A 20,334-nucleotide genomic window follows, 5' to 3' on the forward strand; every position below is an offset into this window, starting at 1 on the left:
CCAACTAGTTCCACATTTAGCTCTTGAGAGGACTGGTACGATGAATGGCTATTATAAATAAGGACACTAAAAGAATTCACTTGCATTTTGATGGTCTTCATTGTCATGGCTAATTGAGATTTATCTACTAGGATAGGATTGTAAAGGTAGACTAGGGAGAGTAGAATAAAGTGTGTTATTTAAGAAAAGGGTGCTGAATCTCATCTGCAATAGTTTTAGGATTTATAGTTTATGACATCTTCCTTGTATTTGTTCAGCCAAACTTCTTTTAAGACATACAGTTCTCAGACAGCATTGCCTGTAAAAATTCTTTAGAAGAGTTAGCTCATTGTGACTTGAATTAGAAGCCAGTTGTGATTTATCCAAAGAAAAATGTAGGAAAGGTATTAGTTAATGTGTAAACTATATTGTTATATAGAAAATCAAGTGTGGAGGACTAGGCATGGTAGCACACACCTTTAATTTCAGCACTTGGGAGACAGAAGAAGCAGGTGGGTCTCTAGGAGTTCTAGGCCATCCAGGGCTACACAATGAGACCTTTTCTTTATTTAAAAAGCAAAACAAAACAAAAAAACGGCTTTAATCAAATATTCTTGTTTTTTTTAGTACAGAAAAGAGATCGTAGAATTGAAGTTTCTAAGATTTTTTTTATAGAACTCATTCAGTAATAAAATAATTGAGAATACTAGTTAGTGAATATGTTTTCATAGTTCAAACACAGGTTCTATTTTTTTAGTAAGAAATATTGAAAGCATCTTGTTCCACAGGAAGCAGTTTGGTTCCTCTCCAACATCACTGCAGGAAATCAACAGCAGGTTCAGGCAGTAATTGATGCCAATCTTGTACCAATGATAATACACCTTTTGGATAAGGTAAGAAAATCATGGTGGTATCATGTGACAAATACTTTTCTGTTTAATAAAACACTCACTACACAGTGGTGTGAATACTACTATAAAATATGACTGATAATAAAACTTTTCAACCCAACAATATTATATAGAACAGATGTTTCTTCTTGAAAACCCCTCTTTGTCATTACTTGCCCAAGATAGCCATCGCTTTAGAATTAACTTAAAACAAGTGGTATCATTACCAGTAGTCAACAGGTATCATACTGTTCTAAGCATTTTGTAAATATTACCTCTTTTAATATAACAAGCTGATCCAGCAAAATAGTGAGCCTGGAGTTCTGAGTTTTATCCCTGGGACTTAAATGGAGGAAGGAAAGAAAGAGCCTCCTTCCCACAGATTTAAGGATTTATGTCCACTTGACAGGTGAAACTATTGCATGAGCAAATCACTTGCCTAAAATCCAGTGGCCAGTGAGTGTGCTATTGTGTGCCATTTCATTCCTTATACTCACTAAGATTTGTAGGAAAAACTATTTTGTTTTCAGATAGTCATTGATTATTGCTTGGATTCATTATTTAATTAAAGAGTGACAAAATGGTGACTTTCTAATTCTCCCATTCTTGGCATATTGCACATAGTTCTTTAGCATTTCTTCTTTTTTTTTGTTAGTTTGTTTTTTGAGACAGGGTTTCTCTATGGCTTTGGAGGTTTCTTTTATTTTTTAAATTAAAATATAGTTACATCACTTTCCCTCTTTCCTCCCTCCAACCTTCCATGTTCTTTTCCATTTCCCCTATGCTATTACAAATTGATAACCTCTTTATTATTTTTACATATATAGATGTATAAATACAGAATGCTGAGTTCATTTTTGTTGCTTGAGTCTATACAGTTTCAGAGCTGACCGTTTTTGTATTGGATAACTAATTAAGAAGGTCATCCCTGGGATATGCTAATTTTCTATCTCTCAGCAGTCATTAGTTGCCTGTAGTTCTTTGGGGGTGGGGCCCCATGAAATGACAGTCTTCAGCATTAATATAATTTGATACAGATCTTTTTGGTTTTTTGAGACAGGGTTTCTCTGTGTAGCTTTGGAGCCTATCCTGGCACTCGCTCTGTAGACCAGGCTGGCCTCAAACTTACAGAGATCCGCCTGCCTCTGCCTCCCTGGGATTAAAGGTGTTAGCCACCGATGCTCAGCTTTGATATGGTTCTTATTTAGGTTTATTCAGGCTGCCATAGTGTTAGGTTTCGTGGGTATAGCTTCCCTGTCATTTCTAGGATACATAATCTCCCAGCAGACTTTCTAGTTCTCAGGCTTTTAGTCTTTCTAACCCTAACTTCCATGATGTTCCTTGAACCTAAGGTTCAAGGGTTGTGTTTTAGATGAATCACTTGGAGCTAGACACCCTATAATGTGTTGTTCTCCACATTATGGCCAGTTGTGGTTTTCTGTGTTGGTCTCCATTTGCTGGGAAGAGAGACTTCTTTGATGAGAGGTGAGAGCTATACTTACCTGTGGGTATAAAACCGGCTTTAGAATGTAATCACATTCACATCAATCACAAATTGATGATCTCTTTATTATTGTTACATATATACATTGTATGTATGTATGTATGTATGTATGTATAAATTGTGCTGGTATAGTAAGTTAAGTTTTCTTCTAAGATCACTAGTCCAACTAGAATAGTTGGCTATGTTTCTAGTACCAAGCATGATTTCCTCCTGTTAACAGGCCTTAAGTCTAGTTAGATAGCTGCTGGTTACTGACAACATATGAGTACCATTGTTGCACATTGAGGGATCTCTCACCATGCTGGTTATTGTTGTGGTTCATAGGTACCACATGGCTGTATAGGACTGTTGATTGCTTCTCTCTCTTAGAAGCTTTTGTACTTTCTAGTACTATGAAAGCTAAACCACAGAAAAGGAGGTGTTCAGGTTAGATCCAGTAACTCTCTCCTTCTGTTTTGAAGTCCTTCCTCCCCATATTTCCCCTTTCATATCACCTGTATCCTGTTATTCTCTCATCCCCTATCCCACTCCCTTTATAATTCCCTGGTTACTCCATGTTGTATACATGTCAGAGGATTTGGAGGTAGGAATTGCTGATAAGAGGACATAGGGCTTTTGTCTTTCTGGGTATGGGTTACCTCACTCAATATAATATTTTCTAGTTCCATCCATTTAACCTGCAACAACCAAAAAAAAAAAAAAAGGATCCCTTTTTTAATTGGGACATTTGTCTTCTAGATTAGTTGTTGTTTTTTGGGTTTTTTGTTTGTTTTGTTTTTGTTTGTGGAGTTTTGTTTTTAGTTCTTGGCTTATTCTGGTTGTTGATACTCTGTCAGATGTATTGCTGGCAAAAGTGGGTTTCTCTGCTTGATTGTTTCTTTTGCTACACAGAAGCTTTTTAGTTCTATGAGGTCCCACTTGTCAGTTGTTGGCTTAAATTCCTGAGCAAATGGAACCCTATTCAGAAATTCATTTTCTGTATCTTTTTTGGTTTTTCAAGACAGAGTTTCTCTGTGGCTTTGGAGGCTGTCCTGGAACTAGCTCTTGTAGACCAAACTGGTCTCAAACTCACAGAGATCTGCCTGCCTCTGCCTTCCGAGTGCATTTTCTACATCTTTATCTTATAGAGTACTGCCTAAATTCTCTTCTAAATGCAGTTTTAGCATTTCAGGTTGTAAATTGAAGTCTTTGATCCACTTGAAGTTAATTTTTGTGCAGGGTTATGGATATGGGTCTGATTACATTCTGCTGCATGTAGACACCTAGTTTTCCTAGCACCATTTGTTAATAGTGTATTTTTTAGCATCTTTGTCAAATGTCAGATGCCTATAATTATGTGTGCTCATATGTGGGTCTTCTCTTTGATTTGCATGTCTGTTTTATGCTGGTTCCATATTGTTTGTTTACTATAGAGCTCTACTATATCTTGAAGTCGGGAATGGCAATTGTCAAATATTGTTCGTGTTGCTCTGGTTTGCTTTGGCTGTCTGGGATCTATTATGGTTCCATATGAATTTTAATGTTTTCTTTCCTATTTATGTGAAAAATATTCTGAGTATTTTTATTGAGATTGTATTGAATCTATAAATTGCTTTTGGTAGGATGGTCATTTTCACAATATTCTACTAGTCTATGAATATGGAGTGTCTTTCCATTTTCTAGTATCTTTGTCGTTTGTTTTTGTTTTTCAGAAATTTGATTTTTGTGTGTATGTGGCAGTCTTTCACCTCTTTTGGTTAGTTTTGATTTTGTTTGGTTTTTGTTTTTGACAGGGTTTTTTGGTTAGATTTCACAACGTTTTATTGTCTTTGAAGCTATTATAAATGGGATTGTGTCCATGGTCTTTTCTTATTTTAGCCCGATTGTTAGTGGGGTATAGAAAGACAACTGATGTGTTATAAGTTGGTTTTGTATTCTGCCACTTGCTGAAATTGTTCATTGTTTCTAGAAATTTCCTGGTGGAATTTTGGGACTCTCTTACATATCATATCAGCTCTTCTGCAAATACAGAAACTTGACTTCTTTTCCTCTTTGTATACCTTTAATTTCCTTCTCTTGCTTTACTGGTCCAGCTAGTGCTTCGAGTGCTATATTGAAAAGGTGGGGACTAAGAGGAAGATAATGGACAGACCTGTCTCATTCTTTGTCTTAATGAGATTGCTTTAAGATTTTCTCCATTTAGGTAATATTGGCTATGGGTTTGACCTATATAGTCTTTCTTAAGTTGAAGTATGTTTCCTCCAGTTCTGCTCTCTGTGGCTTTTATTGTCAAAACTTGTTGGGAATTGTCAAAGGTTTTTCTCCATATATTAAGATGATCATATGATTTTTTTCTTTAATATATTTATATGACTTACTATGTTTATTGACTCATCCTGCATTTATTTCCAGAATAAAGCAAATTTAATCATGGTGGATGAACTTGATATTTGCCTGCATTTGGTTTACTAGAATTTTTTGAGGATTTTTGAGTCTGTATCCTTCAGAAATTGGTCTGTAACTTTGTTTTGTTTTGTCTTTACCTGGGTTTGGTATTAGAGTAATCCTGGCTTCATAAAGTGAGCTTGGGGCTGCTCCTCTGTTTCTTTTCTTTTTTAAAATAATTTAAGGCGTATTGGTTGTCAGTCATCTTTTGAAAGTCTGGTATAATTGTCTGTGGATCCATTTGGGCTCAGGTTTTTTGTTGTTGTTTTGATCAAAAGGCTTTTATTACTATTTCAATCACATTTGTTATTAATCTGTTTAAGCTGTTAACTTCTAGATTCAATTTTGGTGTTTTGGTTGAGTCTAGAAATTTCCCCATTTCTATTAGGTTTTCCAGCTTAATGGAGGACAGGTTTTTAACGTATTCTCTTATAGTATCTAAATTTCTTTGGTGTCTGATATAATGTTTTCTGTGTTCATTTCTGATTCTGTTAATTTGGGTCATCTCTTTGTTGTTGTTTGAGACAGGGTTTCTCTATGTAACAGCCCTGACTGTCCTGAAACTCACTCTTTAGACCAGGCAGGCTGACCTCAAACTTACAAAAAGGCAAAAGGTGTGCGCCACCACCGCCCCAGGCCAATTTGGGTCATCTCTTGGTCTGTCAATCTTGTTTGTATTCTCAGAAAACAACAGTTCTTATTCATTGATTCCTTGCATTGTTTTCTTTGTTTCTGTTTCATTAAATCTTTTTTTTTAATTATTTTTTAAAAATTATTTCTAGTTGACTACTAGATTGTGGTTTCATTTATTCTTGTTTTTCCAAATACTTGAGTTGTGCTATTAATCCATTTATGTGTGTGCTTTCTGATTTTTTAATGTAGGAACTTAGGGCTTCGGATTTCTCTCTTAGAGCTGCTCTTAATTTGTTGCAGAAGTTTTGTTGTGTTTTCATTTAGTTCCATGATTTTTTTTATTTATTTCTTCTTTAGCCCATTCAGTGATAAATTATGAATCTCCATGCATTTAAACACTTACTAGAAATTTACTATAGTTTTTTGTTTTTATGATGTGGAATTTACTTCAGTTTTTCTGAATTTGTTAAGTTTGTTTTGTGTCTGTGGGTATGGTCTGTTTTAGAGAAGCTTCCATGGGCTGCTGAGTAGAATGTATTTATAGGTGTTTGAGTGGAATATTCTGTAGATATGTTAAGTCCATTTGATGTATAGTGACATTTAATATTGAAGTTCCTCCTGTTAATTTTTTATTCAGATGTTATGTCTGTGGAGAAAGTGAGGGGAAATCTATAATTCTAGAAATTATTTACTGGTATATTGGGCTGGGTGTTAATCTGTTTCTTTAATTCCAATAGTGTGCTTTCTGTGGTACATGTAAGTTTAGGATAGTAATGTTGGTTAGTTGTTCCCTTGATTACAATGAAAATGCCCTCTTGTCTCTTCTGATTAGTTTTAATCTGAAATATATTTTGTTAGATACTAGGATGGCAACACCTGCTTGCTTCCTAACACCATTTGCTTGGGATACTTTTTTCCATCCTTTCATTTTAGGGTGGTACCTACCATTAGAGCTAAGCTTTTTGTAGACTGCAGAATGAGAGGTTTTTGTTTCTTATTTCACTCACCTAGCCTATTGATTGGACATTTAATCAATCTGTTATTGATGACATTTAAGTTGTTTCTGAGTTTCACTGTTAAAATTAGTGGTATTTTAAAGAATAGCTTGTGGGTCATGGTAGCGTCATCCCAGTACTCTAAAGGCAGACACAGTACAATATGGAGTTTAAGGCTAGTCTGGGTGGATATCCTCTTTTTCCCCAAGTTATATTTAGCATAACTGGGTAAATGAGAAAATATTGCTGCATAATTCCCTTTCACCTCTGTAAGACTATACCCATTTGCACCATTATCTCCCTCACAGATATTTAGATTTCCTTAGTTCTCATTTCCATTCTGATTTAGATTTCTTATTTGTGAATGTTTTGTGATGATATTTTGTTTGTGACCTAATAAAGCTTACCTGAAGATCAGAAGGCAAAGCTAGCTACAGCCATAGAGGCCAGGCAGTGGTGCTGTACACCTTTAAATACAGCACTAGAGAGTCATGCTGCATTCAGTGAGTGTAAGGAGCAGCTCCTTGGATATGCAATGAGGACAGGATCGCCCTTTCAGTCTGAGGTAGAGGTAACAGCTAGTGGCTGGCTGCTTTGCTTCTCTGATCTTCAGCTTTAACCCCAGTATCTGTCTCTGGGTTTTTAATTATTTGTATACAGTTTTTTTTTTCTTAATATAACATTCTTTCCAGGCTTCTAGTCTTGATTTTTAATGGCTTATGTTATTTCATTTTGAAAATTTACTGTATTAATTATATACCTGCTGAAAACATTAAATGAGTCTGCTTTTTGGCTGTTACTGTGTTATAGCAAAATATAGAAAGATGTACATTATTAAATTATTTTTCTGGTAGAATCTCAATTGAGGTTACTGGAATCTACATACATATGTCTTTTTAAAAGTTTTCAATTTGTATTCTTTTTTTTAATGAAATTGCATTTGACTTTTATTTACTCTGATTTTGAAGAGTAATATTGTCATCCCCACCTACCCAGAGAGTTCATAGAAAGTAATTTTTATTTCTTCAGAATAGATTCACTGTGGTTCAAGACTTATCAGTAAATAAAAATTACACATGTATAAACATACCTCCAGAGAAACTTAGAAATAAGCAACTGAAAAACATTTTAGAAAATATCTTTTTAAATTTACCCTGTATTCTTTTTTGCTTCATTTTGTTTTTAAGGGAGATTTTGGCACACAGAAAGAAGCTGCTTGGGCCATAAGTAACTTAACAATTAGTGGGAGGAAAGACCAAGTAAGTTGAACTTTTATTTTTCAAAACCGGTAAAATTAACAATATAGGTAATTATATCTTTATATTTAAGTGAGTTATGTAAAATAATAGAAGACTATATTTTGTAGGTAAGTTTTGGTTTTAGGTTGTGTATGAACTCTGTGTTCATGTGTGCATGCAGGTCACATATGCCAAAGATTGAGCCCATATGCTAAGCCTATACTCTACCACTGAGATACACCTCCAAACTCTGCTCTATGATTTTTTTTTTTAATATAAACATAAAAGTATCTCCTTAACTTCCTTTACTCATGTTTCTTAGGAAAGGCGTGTTTTTCTAGTGGTTACATTGCTGGCCATTGAACATAATGCTTTATGAATGTCCAAGTGTTACCTACTAAATGAAATTCAAAATTAATATGGTAGAAAGAAATCACATTAGTGATTCTCCTAAAAAGAATAACTGCAAACAGATTCACTAGCAGAAAAGCAAAGGAGTCACATAGCTGGGACTAGAAAACAGGGCAAAGAATGTGAGGAGCACATTATTAACATGTCCCAATGAGTAATATAAATGGCAGAATTTAGACATATGGGAAGCAACACTGGTACTAAAGGTCTCGGAGCTCATCCATAAAACAAGTAATAAAGGTAAATAATGAACCAAGTGGCAACTGATAATTTATTATTTTTTTTAAAAAAGCTCAATTTAAATGCAAACCTGAGTGCTGAGGAGATAGCTCTGTGGGAAAGAACACTTGCTACACACAGCATGAGGACCTGATTTCAGACACCCAGTACCCATGTAAAAGAGGTATTGCTGCTTACACCTGTAATCCAGCACTGTGGGCAGGAGGAAACAGGAGGATCTTCCAGCTTCAGTGAAAAATGTTGAGCTTCAAGTTTAATGAGAACCGTATCCCAAGGGTAAAGACTAGTGTGATAAATTAGTACACCTGATGTCTTCCTCTGTTGCCTTAAAAAATAGCCTCTCATCTCACTTCAGAATGCTAAAACAACACAGTGTGGAGCCAGTAGGTACTGTTACTAGAACAATCATAGTGTTTAAAAAATATAAGTCAATCTCTTGGTTGGTTTAAAGGATCTTGGGTAAAGGTACTTTTATAGAAAAAGAATATTATATAATAAGAGGTTAAGTCTTCACTTTAGTCACACACACATCCCCCACTAAATTTTAGAAAAATAAACTTGCTGCATTAAAAAGAAGTTATTTGATTAATAATGGAATCTGACTGACATCGGAGAGAGATGTTCATGTTTTCATACTGAGTTTGGAAGTCAACATTATTTCCGTTATAAGTAAATAAATAAATAAATAATAGTTGACCCTTATTTTGTCAATTCATGGAATCCGCATTTTTCAGGTGGCCTATCTTATCCAACAAAATGTTATTCCACCTTTCTGCAATTTGCTGACTGTAAAAGATGCACAAGTTGTGCAAGTAGTACTTGATGGACTAAGTAATATATTAAAAATGGCTGAAGATGAAGCAGAAACCATAGCCAATCTCATAGAAGAATGTGGTGGTAAGTTTATAATGGGGTGTTGTATACATTTTAATGTTCTATTTGTGACTACTGTATTTTTCTATCATAGGTAGTTAAGTAACAATAAAGTATATTCTATATGTATAGTCTGTATATTTTTAGGTAACTGAGTTGTTGCTGTATAGTGAAGGCACCCTACTCAGGTAGTAGGAAGACAGTGGTAAACAAAACAGCCCCTCAAGGTACATAGTTTAGACTTAAAAGAAATATGATATGAACTGATTTAGTGTGCTAATTACCCTAATAGAAATGTACAACAAAATGGGTTAACTAATCCATTCTGGAAGAAGCAGGAAATGACAGCTGAACTGGATTGTGAGAAATGAATGAGGATTAATAAAGTAAAAAGGGATGAAAAGTGTTCTGGGCAGAGATAAAAACATGAGCAAAGTTGAGGTGAGAAATAGCATTCAGCAAATTATAAGTAATTCAATATTGCTGAATCACAGAGTATGAGATGGCAACAGCCCTGAGTTGAAGCTTAAAAAGCAGCCAATGACCAGACCCTAGGAAGTCATGAGCAAATACTTTATTCTGCAGGGCAATAAACATCAAATCTGGCTTCAGACCAGAGCCACCTAGAATGTGAACAACACAATATTTTTTTTTAACTCTTAAGGTTAACATTTAGGCAAAAAACTGAAGTGCCAGTTGTGTCTTTGGTAGAAAATTTGAGTGTCAACCTAAATAACCATAATTGTCTAACTCAAGTTGGAACATGAATGAAAGAGTAGAAGAACCTGTAAAAGTTAAGTGGGAAACCTAGAAATTGGAAAACTAATGCAATAAGAAATAGGCAATAGGACACTGGCTCTGTAAGTGTTTGCTAGTATGCTTGAAGCACTGTGTTCAATCCTCAGTCTGTGTCTCCCCACCCCTGAAAACATAATGAAGAAAAAATAGATATTGAATACTATCTTATTAATGCAACAAGAAATAGGCATATTAGAATTGCTAATATGACAAATAGAAGAAAAAATAGTGTAGCAACTATCAGAGTGGGAAGAGGACATAAGGAATAGGATAGAGAAATAATTAGTAAAACCATGGTAAGAAAATTATTTTACCACTTGATTTACCATATAAACATTTTAATGAGTAATTTTATATATTAAAATTTTAAGAATTTTTTGAGCATTATTTGTCTTACTAGTAATGAGTGTGTTTTATAAATTTCAGTGGGTTCTTCCATAAAGAATGTCAGGCCCTTGGTACACTTTATCTAAGTGGATGTGTTCAAATGGATGTCTGGCACATAGGGCCTTGGGAGAAAGGAGGCACAGAAACCAGGTAGCAAAGTACATAGAGGACAGGCTACAATAAGTGAAGGTAATAATAATGTAGACAAAGGAAGGACAATAGAACTCCTGAATGATTTTGTGAGGTTTTCGAGCTTAGATTGAAGGTAAGGAACGAAAGCTTTCTTAGATATTGTTTATTACTGAAAGAGGCAAGTAATCATTGTACTTCAGATAGTCTGAGTTTTAGAAATCTTTGAAATGTCCTTGTGGAATTTTGCAGGCATTTTTATATTTATGAAACTCTAAAAAGTAGTGAAGATAACAAATTATCAGTCCTTGGTCTGTTTGTGGTAAATAAAGTTTTTGATGGAAGAAACATCGAGAGTGAGTTGTGACAAGCTCCCAAAATAACTTCCTCTACACAGGAATGATTAGCGGAATACTTCATGGGGAAAAATAACTTTTCTTCATTTCAGCACTCTTAAAATCATCACTTCTATAAAGCAGATCAGTAAGTTTAATATATATACATTTTTTAATGTCCTGTCTATGATTTAGTAAACATACTAAGGTTCAGTTAGTTCTCCTTCGCCTGAGATACTGTGGTTGACTTGATTGTTTGCGGTGAGTGTCACAGAATTATTGAATTTATTGCTGGTATCTTCAGTTTCTTTTTCATACATATTAACTCAAAACAGACTGGGCAGATGCTAGAAATGGAAAGATGTGCTTATTATGTTTAATAATTAAAAATAATTTTACAGTGTTTTTGTGAACGTTGGATTTATTGTAAAGTGAGATTTTCTGGCCTGGCAAGTGCCCCAGCCCTAGAGCCCCCAAATAATCACACAGACACTATATTAGTTATAAGTACTGTTGGCCTTTGGCTAAGGTTTCTTATTTGCTAGCTCAGTCTTAATTATTAACCTATTTCTAATAATGTAAGTATTTCCATGTGGCCTTATCTTACTGGAGATAAGGTCCGGGCCTCTTATTCCGTTGGGGTCTACATCTCATCTGCTCAGCGTATCTGAAGAGAAAAGAGAAAAGAGAAAAGGGGAGGGGAGAAGAGAAGAGAAGAAAGCGATTTTCCTGTTTGTTCTATTACTGCCTGCCACATCACTTCCTGCTGGGATCACATGGCGACTTCTCTTTACTACATTCCCAGAAATCTCCTTGTCTCCTAGTCCTGCCTATCTTGCTTCCCTATTGACCAACAGTGCTTTATTCAACAACCAATAAAATAAACATGTACAGAAGACTTCCCCCATCATCTCTTTTCAATCTAAATAAAAAGGGTTTTAACTTTAACATAGTAAAATATGTAACAAAACAATTACCCAGTAAGAACTATAGTTATAATATTTAGTTCGTTACATTTGGCAAAATTTATAGAAAATATTTGTCTTTAATCCTAACTAAGGAAAACTATACCCATAACTATGTCTTCAACTCCATCAAAGACCACAGAAGGATAGTATGTAAACTCTAGAACTGATAGAGACATCTTGCTGCCTAGACAGTCACCAAAGTTCCTCTGTAATGTTGGGGCATCCATCTTCAGCCTATAGGCCATAGTGTGCCTGGCACACTTCTCTGTGAAGCAGGAGATTTTAAACTGCCTGCCTCCATTAGCAGTTTGTCAGTTAATTTCCTCTGTGTTCTGCAGAATGTCTGGCAGACTCTTCCATGAAGTAGGAACCCTTCAGGACTGTCCATCTTGTTTTCCAAGTTCAGCAGTCACTTTTTTGTGGGTCCTGCATGTCCAGTTTATACAGCAACATTCAAACAGTCCAGGCAAGAGCAGTTTCTTGCCCAAATGGATAGTTTTATCATATTGAAAGTAAACTCCATAGTGAGTTTCTTTGATGCCCATCATCTTCTCTGACATAGATTGGTGCTGCCAGGAGCACATTTCTCATTGTCAAGAAAAACCCTAAACCATTTTAAATGCCATTTTCTGAAGGTCTTTGAAAGGTTTGAAGAATATCTATCCATCTCAAATATATCTCTGTATATCTAGAAAACCTAACTAACCTAACTATAAGTTCTGACTATTATAGGTGACTATATACAATCTGTATTTAATTATACATTACATTTTAAAAGATCAGTATAAACATAATATTTAAACAAGAGGAGAAATATACATATCACAAAACTGACCATAAATTTGTATCAACAAATGAAAATCCATTCCAACAGAAAGTATTCATTTCTATATCCTATTCCCCTTTTTCCCTTTAAAAAGAGATTGACTGTGATCATTACATTTATAACTAACCCCATTTAAATGAAAACAAACATTTATAAACAATATTTGGGAACGTGGGCATTGTTGTTCTCGCCAAAGTGCTTCCTGCTGTTTAGGGGTGCTGTCATGGAGATCCAAAGAAAACCCAGAAATCCTGGCTGTAGTGGTCTATGACTGCATCATCCCAGGTGTCTTCACTGTTGGGTCACCTGGAACACTGCTTCAGGAGGTCTTGCTTCATCAAACCATATTAGTCTGGGAGGAATCCACAGCTTTTCATTTTCCGTGGAAACAAAATCTCTTTTCCAAAGTAATATATCCCTATACTTAAATTTTGAAGTCAAGGCATTTTTAAAATACAAGTTGGATTAATCCAGCAGCATTTCTTTTAGCAGTTGTTGCTATTTCCTCAGCAAACAATTCAAAGACAACACAGAAGCATACAGTATCCAGACTGTGTGTTTTCTATCTTTATGTGGCTTATTTATTTAATACTCTATTTCTTTTACTTTTTCCGTTTTTTGAGGTAAGGTTTCTCTGTGTGCTTTGGCTGCCCTTGAACTCATGCTATACACCAGGCTGCCCTTGAAATCACAGAGATCTGCTTGGCTCTGCCTCCTGAGTGCCAAGACTAAAGGCATGTGCCACCACTGCACCCAGCTACTCTTACTTCTTTTTTTCTTTTTAATTACTTTACCCTGTTTATTTTCTCTCACAGGCCTATGTATATTTTTAAACACATTGTAAACTTTAGAGGTTTTACTTTTTCCCTCTGAATCTGTCTTTAATGTATATCTTTATCTTTTTCTGGCCACCTGGTGTTTTATCTGCTAAACAACATTGCTAAAATTAAAGCTGCAGCTATTTTAGCCACTGTCTTTTCAAGATGGAGGGGGTATGTTTACTGCCAGCATGGAGAGCTGTGCTTACTGCCTTGGACTATGCTGCCATCAAGCATCAGGTTGCTGACTTGGAGATGTGGTCACTGCCACTTCCAGCTGCTCGTACACCATTCACTTGTTAGCAGGGCCTCGTAAAAGAGCCTTGCAGTTTTTTGCCGCTATGCTGAGTCAGGAAGATTCCTTAAGGGAGCTGCTCAAGTCTCTGTTTGTCTCTGTTCTTTTAGTTCTCAAATCCCTTTTTAAACTTTTGTCAAGTTTTAAGTGGAAATTTGTGCCTCACATTGGGCGCCATTTTGTAAAGTGAGGTTTTCTGGCCCAGCCAGTTCTCAGCCCTAGAGCCCCCAGATAATCCCACAGACACTATATTAGTTATAAGTCCTGTTGGCCTTTGGTTTCTTATTTGCTAGCTCAGTCTTAATTATTAACCCATTTCTAATAATGGAAGTATTTCCATGTGGCCTTATCTTACTGGAGATAAGGTCCAGGCCTCTTATTCCATTGGGGTCTACATTGCATCTGTTCAGTGTCACCACAGAGAAGAGAAGAAAGGAAGAGAGCAATTTCCTGTTTGTTCTTGCCTACACACTGTTTGTCACTTCCTGCTTGGATCACATGGCGACTTCTCTTTGCTACATTTCCTAGAATTAGTTCTCCTTGTCTCCTAGTCCCACCTATCTTGCTTCCCTAATGGCCAACAGTGCTTTATTCAGCAACTAATAAGATAAACATGTACAAAAGACTTCCCCCATCAGTCTATAATTAATAGATGTCCCATTAATTTATACATTTGCATGCTGTTGCTCAAATTGTTAGTCTTTTTAAGGTAAATGTATTCTTTGTATATGAAATCTCAGCTAGAACTTACCAGTACAGTAGACCCAGCAATTTTACAGTATGAAGATCACATTGTGTGTTTCAAGGTTCTTGTTATTTCCGGCACATTAATTGCCTTTGTTCACTTCATAAATTCTCTTGCAGGACTGGAGAAAATTGAACAACTTCAGAATCATGAAAATGAAGACATCTACAAATTGGCCTATGAGATCATTGACCAGTTCTTCTCTTCAGATGATGTACTTATACTTAATACATTTCTAGTTTTCTATGCTAAGCAAATCTGGATGAAAGAGTATAGTAAACTAGAATATATACATGTGTATACTTTTTTTTGATATACTTACCCATAGATGGGATAACATTGTCCCTCTCTTTGAAAACAAATTTCAGTGTTTAAATCAATAACAAGCAGACAAGAAATTTTGTTACACTAGATAAGCTGTTTCTTTCTAGTTCTCATACTTTTGTTATTATTGTTTTTCTTTTTGCTTTTTTGTTTTGTTTTTGAGATAGGGTTTCTTGGTAGCCCTGGCTGTACTAGAACTTGCTCTGTAGACAAGGCTGGCCTCCAATTCATAGAGATCTGCCTGCTTCAGCCTCCCAAGTGCTGGGATTAAAGGAGTGTGGCACCACCACCCAGGTAAATTCTCATACTTTTACATTAGTAATAACTTGTCTATAAACAAAACAAAAAACAGTAGCACCAAGCATGATGGCACTCAGCTATAACCCCACTGCTTGGGAGGCTGATGCAGAAGAAGGATCAGGAGTTAGAGGCTGTCTTTGGCTTCATAGGGAATTCAAGGCCACCAGGGCATTGGAGACCTGTCTCAAAAAAAAAAAAAAAAAAAAAAAAAAGCAAGCAAACAAAACCAGTAATACTAGTCTAACTGCATTAAATCCTTTATAACTTTAGTTAGTCCATGTTTTCAAATGTCATTTTTTATTGGTAGTTAAAAACAGATAAGATAAAGAGACAAGATGAGCATAATAAATCATCAAAATGTAACATATGCAATATATGGAGTGGTCACTAAATAATAGTTGAAATTAAAGGGTTGTTTACTTATTTGGATTTTGTTAGAAAATGTATTGCTATATATGCCTGGCTGTCCATGAACTTTATGTAAAGTCTTCCTACCTAGCCTTTCAAGTGCTCAGATTATAGGGCATGTACCACTATACCCTATAAATGATTTTCCCAACTTTTCAAGAAAGAAGTTTCAGAGCTGGAGAAATGGCTCAGAGGGTAAGAGCACTGACTCCTCTTCCAGAGGACCCAAGTTCAATTTCCAGCTCCCACTTAGTGACTCACAACCATCTGTAACTCTAGTTCCAGGGAATCTAACACCCATTTCTGGCCTCCATGCCAAGCACACATGTGGTAAAACAGACATACATTCAGGCAAAATACCCATGCACATAACATAACATAACCTAAGGTGGTTATTTTGTTTTTTCGAGACAGGATTTCTCTATTGTTTTGGAGGCTTTCCTGGAACTTGATCTGTAGACCAGATTAACCTCGAATTAAACAGAGATCCACCTGCCTCTTTCAAGTGCTGGGATTAAAGGCATGCATAACCACTGCCCAGCTATAGTTTTTGCTTTTTATTTTAAGAACTAAATTTCATACCACATTTCCACATTACCAAAAAGAGTCAAGTATTAGAAAAAGAAACCCACAGGCCACTTTGAAATGTCCTCACTAGGACTAGCAAGTGGTTCTTAGGGGAAGACTGACAATCTGAACTCAGTCCCGGAATCAGCCTATGTGATAGAAGAGCACTAACTCTCCTGGTTGCCCTCTGACTTCCACATACATAACATTGGGAAATGTCTCCCCCACACACACAATAACCACATAAGTAAGTAAATAAATAAATAAATAATGCCAGTATAGAAAAACAGGCTGGAGAGTTCACTCAGCAGTTATGAGCACTTGTTGCTTTCATAGTGAATCCAGGTTTGATTCCTAATACCTACATGATAATCCAAACAGATAGAAAAATAGAAAAGGAAATTTCATACTAAATCCTATCTAAATACTAAGTTAAATACATCAGAAATCCAGACAAAGCATACTGCCTAAGGAATATATCCTTATGGGTAGATAGCTTTAATTGTGATATTTTTCGGTTTTTTTCTTGTTTGCTTGTTGGTTTGTTTTTTCTAGGCAGGGTCTCTTTGTGTAGATCAGCCTGGCCTCAGACTCTCAGATTCATCGACCTTTGCCTTCCAAGTGCTGGAATTAAAGGCGTGCACCACCACCGTCCAGCTAATTGTGTCTTATAATTGAAAGTTTGGAAGTCCCAATTTGTAGCTAGGAATAACACTGCCTATACATTCCAAAAGTAAAATTAGAACATTTACTTTCTGCTAATGTTTGTGTGTTGGAGGCTTTTGGATCGGGTGTTTTTGAGACCCAGGGTCTTTCTTTTGTTTGTTTGTTTGTTTGTTTTTGTTTTTGTTTTTTCGAGACAGAGTTTCCCTGTGGCTTTGGAGGCTGTCCTGGAACTAGCTCTTGAAGACCAGGCTGGTCTCGAACTCACAGAGATCCGCCTGCCTCTGCCTCTGCCTCCCTAGTACTAGGATTAAAAGCGTGTGCCACCACCGCCCGGCTGCCCAGAGTCTTTTTTTCTGGGGTGGTGCTGGCTGACCCAGAACTCACTACATAGAAGAAGCAAGAAGTGGCTGTAGTCCTGCTTTCCCTTCCCAAGTGCTAAAGTCACAGACTGTGCCACCATGCCTGAAACCTTTTCTTTTCATTGTTTAATATAAGCCAATACCGTTTCTTTCCTAAATATGAGAGAAATTACAGTAAGTCCCACTGTTTAACCTCTCAGTTTGGAATCTGAGGCCATTTACAGTTTCCTATTCCATAAGGTTTCTTTCTATCGTGTATATTCTTGTTTGTTCTTATCCCTTAAAGAAAAGTGTTTACAAAATATTTCAGCTTTCTAAAGGATGGTAGTACATTGCTGGCAGGCACTCATCACTTAGATATGGTCTACATTTTTAGAGGGTGATGGAAATACTGCAATAATTCAGTTTTTGTGTACCTTAAAGCTAATCATCACAATGTTTTTTTTTTTTTCTCTTTTCCTTCAGATTGATGAAGATCCAAGCCTTGTTCCAGAGGCAGTTCAAGGAGGAACATTTGGTTTCAATTCATCTGCCAATGTACCAACAGAGGGGTTCCAGTTTTAGAAAGATATTGTGGATGTTAGGTACAATGCAGCACTGAGACATATATATATATTTACACATATATATAAAAAGGTTTGATCCATCAAGCTTGGCTCATGGGATCTGCTGCTGCATTAAATCGGGAGAGAAAATGTGAAGATTTCATTTGGAATCACAGAAAATGCCCAAATGAGGTCAAGGTGGCGAGTGGGTGCGAGTGAGAATGAGTGGCAATGTAAGGAGAACTTGACATGAATGCTTATCTAGGTTGAGAGTAAAAGGGCTACAGGTCACAGGTCTTGAGCGCCTAAGAAGGAGCATTGACTTACTCTATCAATTGAGGGGAAGTGAAGTGCTGTCATCATCAAGCCTTGTAAGCAAAAAAGTGATACCCATATAAGTCAAGGAAGATGAGCCCAGGCCTTGCTGTGAAGCAGTGTGTGAATGGACAGTGTTGAATGAATGTCTGGCTCCGTGGTAGAGAGCCAGGTTCATCTTTCAAATCTAGGGCTCTTCACGCATGAAGCAGACTCCTAGTCTTGGAGTGACTGTGTACGAGAGTGTGGTTGTAGTGCTGTATGTGGACGCATGCAAGCTTGATTCGCCTTCAGGGGGCTGATAACAAACCTAGTAGATCATCAAAGTGAGATCACAAGTGTTAATGTACACTGGACATGAAAACAAAGACCGGTTTAGCAGCAGACATTGGTTTACTCTGCAGCCTGTGTTTTCTATTCTCCCTCTACCTTCCCCGGCCCCTTTTTTAATTTAGTTTTTATTTACTTTACCTAGTACGTACAGCTTTTTTAGTTGCTTCTCAAGTCAGAAAACTTCAGGAAGGTTTCCCTGTGCATTTGCACCAGATGAGTGTTTGATGCTATGAAAAGCTTTCCATATCATCAAAACAAATTTGTGTAGATTTTTGCATGAAATAAATCATAAATTTCCCTCACAATAGACTGTGTTGCAGTACACAAGTTGCCATAATAGTATAAAATGTGCTTTAAAAGCCATTCTTTTCATTTTCAGAGATAACATAAAAGATCTTTGCATGAGGTAAATTACAGCATAGTTCATTTTTAGATTTTGTTGAGTCCTGTAAAGAAGAAAAGTTTCAGTTGTGATAGAATACCGTGCTGTGTTTAAATGTTAACTTGTTTTCAAACTTTGTTTTCTATGAAAATGATATGGAAACTTCTAAAATGGAATTTGGTGCATATGTACTGCTGAATAAAGACCGATGAAGAGGTTTGAGTAGATGTACAAATCAAGTAATGGTTTGAACACCTTTAATAATATGCCTAATCTGTTTAATTGTTTTAGAATCTTTTTATCTTAGATGTAGGCAGCCATGAACAATCTATTTTGAGCCACTTTAGGGAGAAAACTTTGTATTTTTAAAACTTGCATAAAAGTTATGCAAGTGGTTTTTATAAATTGGAATAATACCTCAGTTTTGAGGTTACGCACACTAAATTAAATATGTCATAAATTAATTTGTACAAAAAGAACTCTTTATAAGGTGGCTCATTGTAGGAAATCCTGTGCCTTCCCCTTTGAGCACAAATGTTGCATGAACAACAATTTGCTATAAGAAACATACCAGGTTAGCCACCATTAGCATCTATATCTACTTTGTGTTTAAAAATCAACTGGTAATTCTGAAACACTGTAGAATGGATAAAAATTATTTTGTGATCATAACTCTTTGTTGAACTAGAGTATTTTTGCAGCATTCCTTGTCATCAAAAACATGGTTAAAGTTTAAAACTAGAAGCAGCAGAAAACTAGCTTGTAAAATTTATCCAAGTAGACTACAGGCTAGGCTGTCTTGGGGAAATAAACATTAAAACTTAAAGCAATGTTTTACATGGGGTGTGTGTGTGTGGTGTGGATTTCTTTTTCTATTTAATATTAAGTTAGAGTATACCTCAGTGGCTTCTGTTAGCTTCTTGTCTGTCTTAAGCCTTTTTTCCTAGAACCAACATGAGACATGTCATAAACTAATTTCATTCTGGGTGTGTTAGTATTTCAGTCCACAGAATTTGTTCAGTTGATATCATCTCTACTTGTACTTTCTCCCTGTCAACACCAAGGTTTTGACCTGCCTTCAGTTTCCCAAGTAATAGGATTAAGAAACAGCTTGAGCTATATTTTAAATAGTGACATAGCCAACATGAGACTCCAAATGATAGATTACATACAAGACCTGGGGTTTTTTGGGGGGGGGGTTGCAGAAAGTGTGAATTCTGGGAAGGTGAGCATATACTACCTTATAATTACTATTTTTTAGTAATCAGTGAGCTTGTACTAGGCCAGTTATGCAATATATATATATATATATATATATATATATATATATATATATAATCCTGATAGATACCTGAGCATGGTGTCATAGGCCTGTAATCTCAGCTCTCAGAAAGCTCAGGTAGGAGAATTACCAAGTTTAAATCCAGGCTATATTGTCATGAAACCGTACTTCAGGAATTCAAATGTGTGGGAACAACATTCACGTCTCTAAGGGCTACCTGAAGGTCTAAATACTTGTTTGTAACTGTGATCTCTATGGGACATTGATTTTTCTAGAATTCTATGGTGTGCTTTTCTGTATCTGAAATGTGTCCCATATGAACACAACTTTTTAAAAATTCTCCAGTGATCTAGGAAATTGATTTA

At 36.0% G+C, this 20,334-nt stretch overlaps 1 protein-coding gene across 2 annotated transcripts in view; it reads left to right on the top strand.

Moving 5' to 3' along the window:
* Window positions 1–19,529, top strand: part of Kpna4 (karyopherin subunit alpha 4) — a 55,821-nt gene extending 36,292 nt beyond the window's left edge. For both annotated transcript variants that reach the window (XM_027391774.2, XM_027391773.2), the window contains 5 exons: window positions 768–872; window positions 7,613–7,684; window positions 9,049–9,211; window positions 14,608–14,702; window positions 17,578–19,529. In XM_027391774.2, the coding sequence (XP_027247575.1) occupies window positions 768–872; window positions 7,613–7,684; window positions 9,049–9,211; window positions 14,608–14,702; window positions 17,578–17,676 (534 nt within the window). In that variant the 3' untranslated portion in view covers window positions 17,677–19,529. The remainder of the gene's footprint in view (window positions 1–767; window positions 873–7,612; window positions 7,685–9,048; window positions 9,212–14,607; window positions 14,703–17,577) is intronic.
* The last annotated feature ends 805 nt before the right edge of the window (window positions 19,530–20,334 follow it).

Source organism: Cricetulus griseus, assembly GCF_003668045.3.
Source record: "Cricetulus griseus strain 17A/GY chromosome 1 unlocalized genomic scaffold, alternate assembly CriGri-PICRH-1.0 chr1_0, whole genome shotgun sequence".
NCBI classification, from domain to species: Eukaryota; Metazoa; Chordata; class Mammalia; order Rodentia; family Cricetidae; genus Cricetulus; species Cricetulus griseus.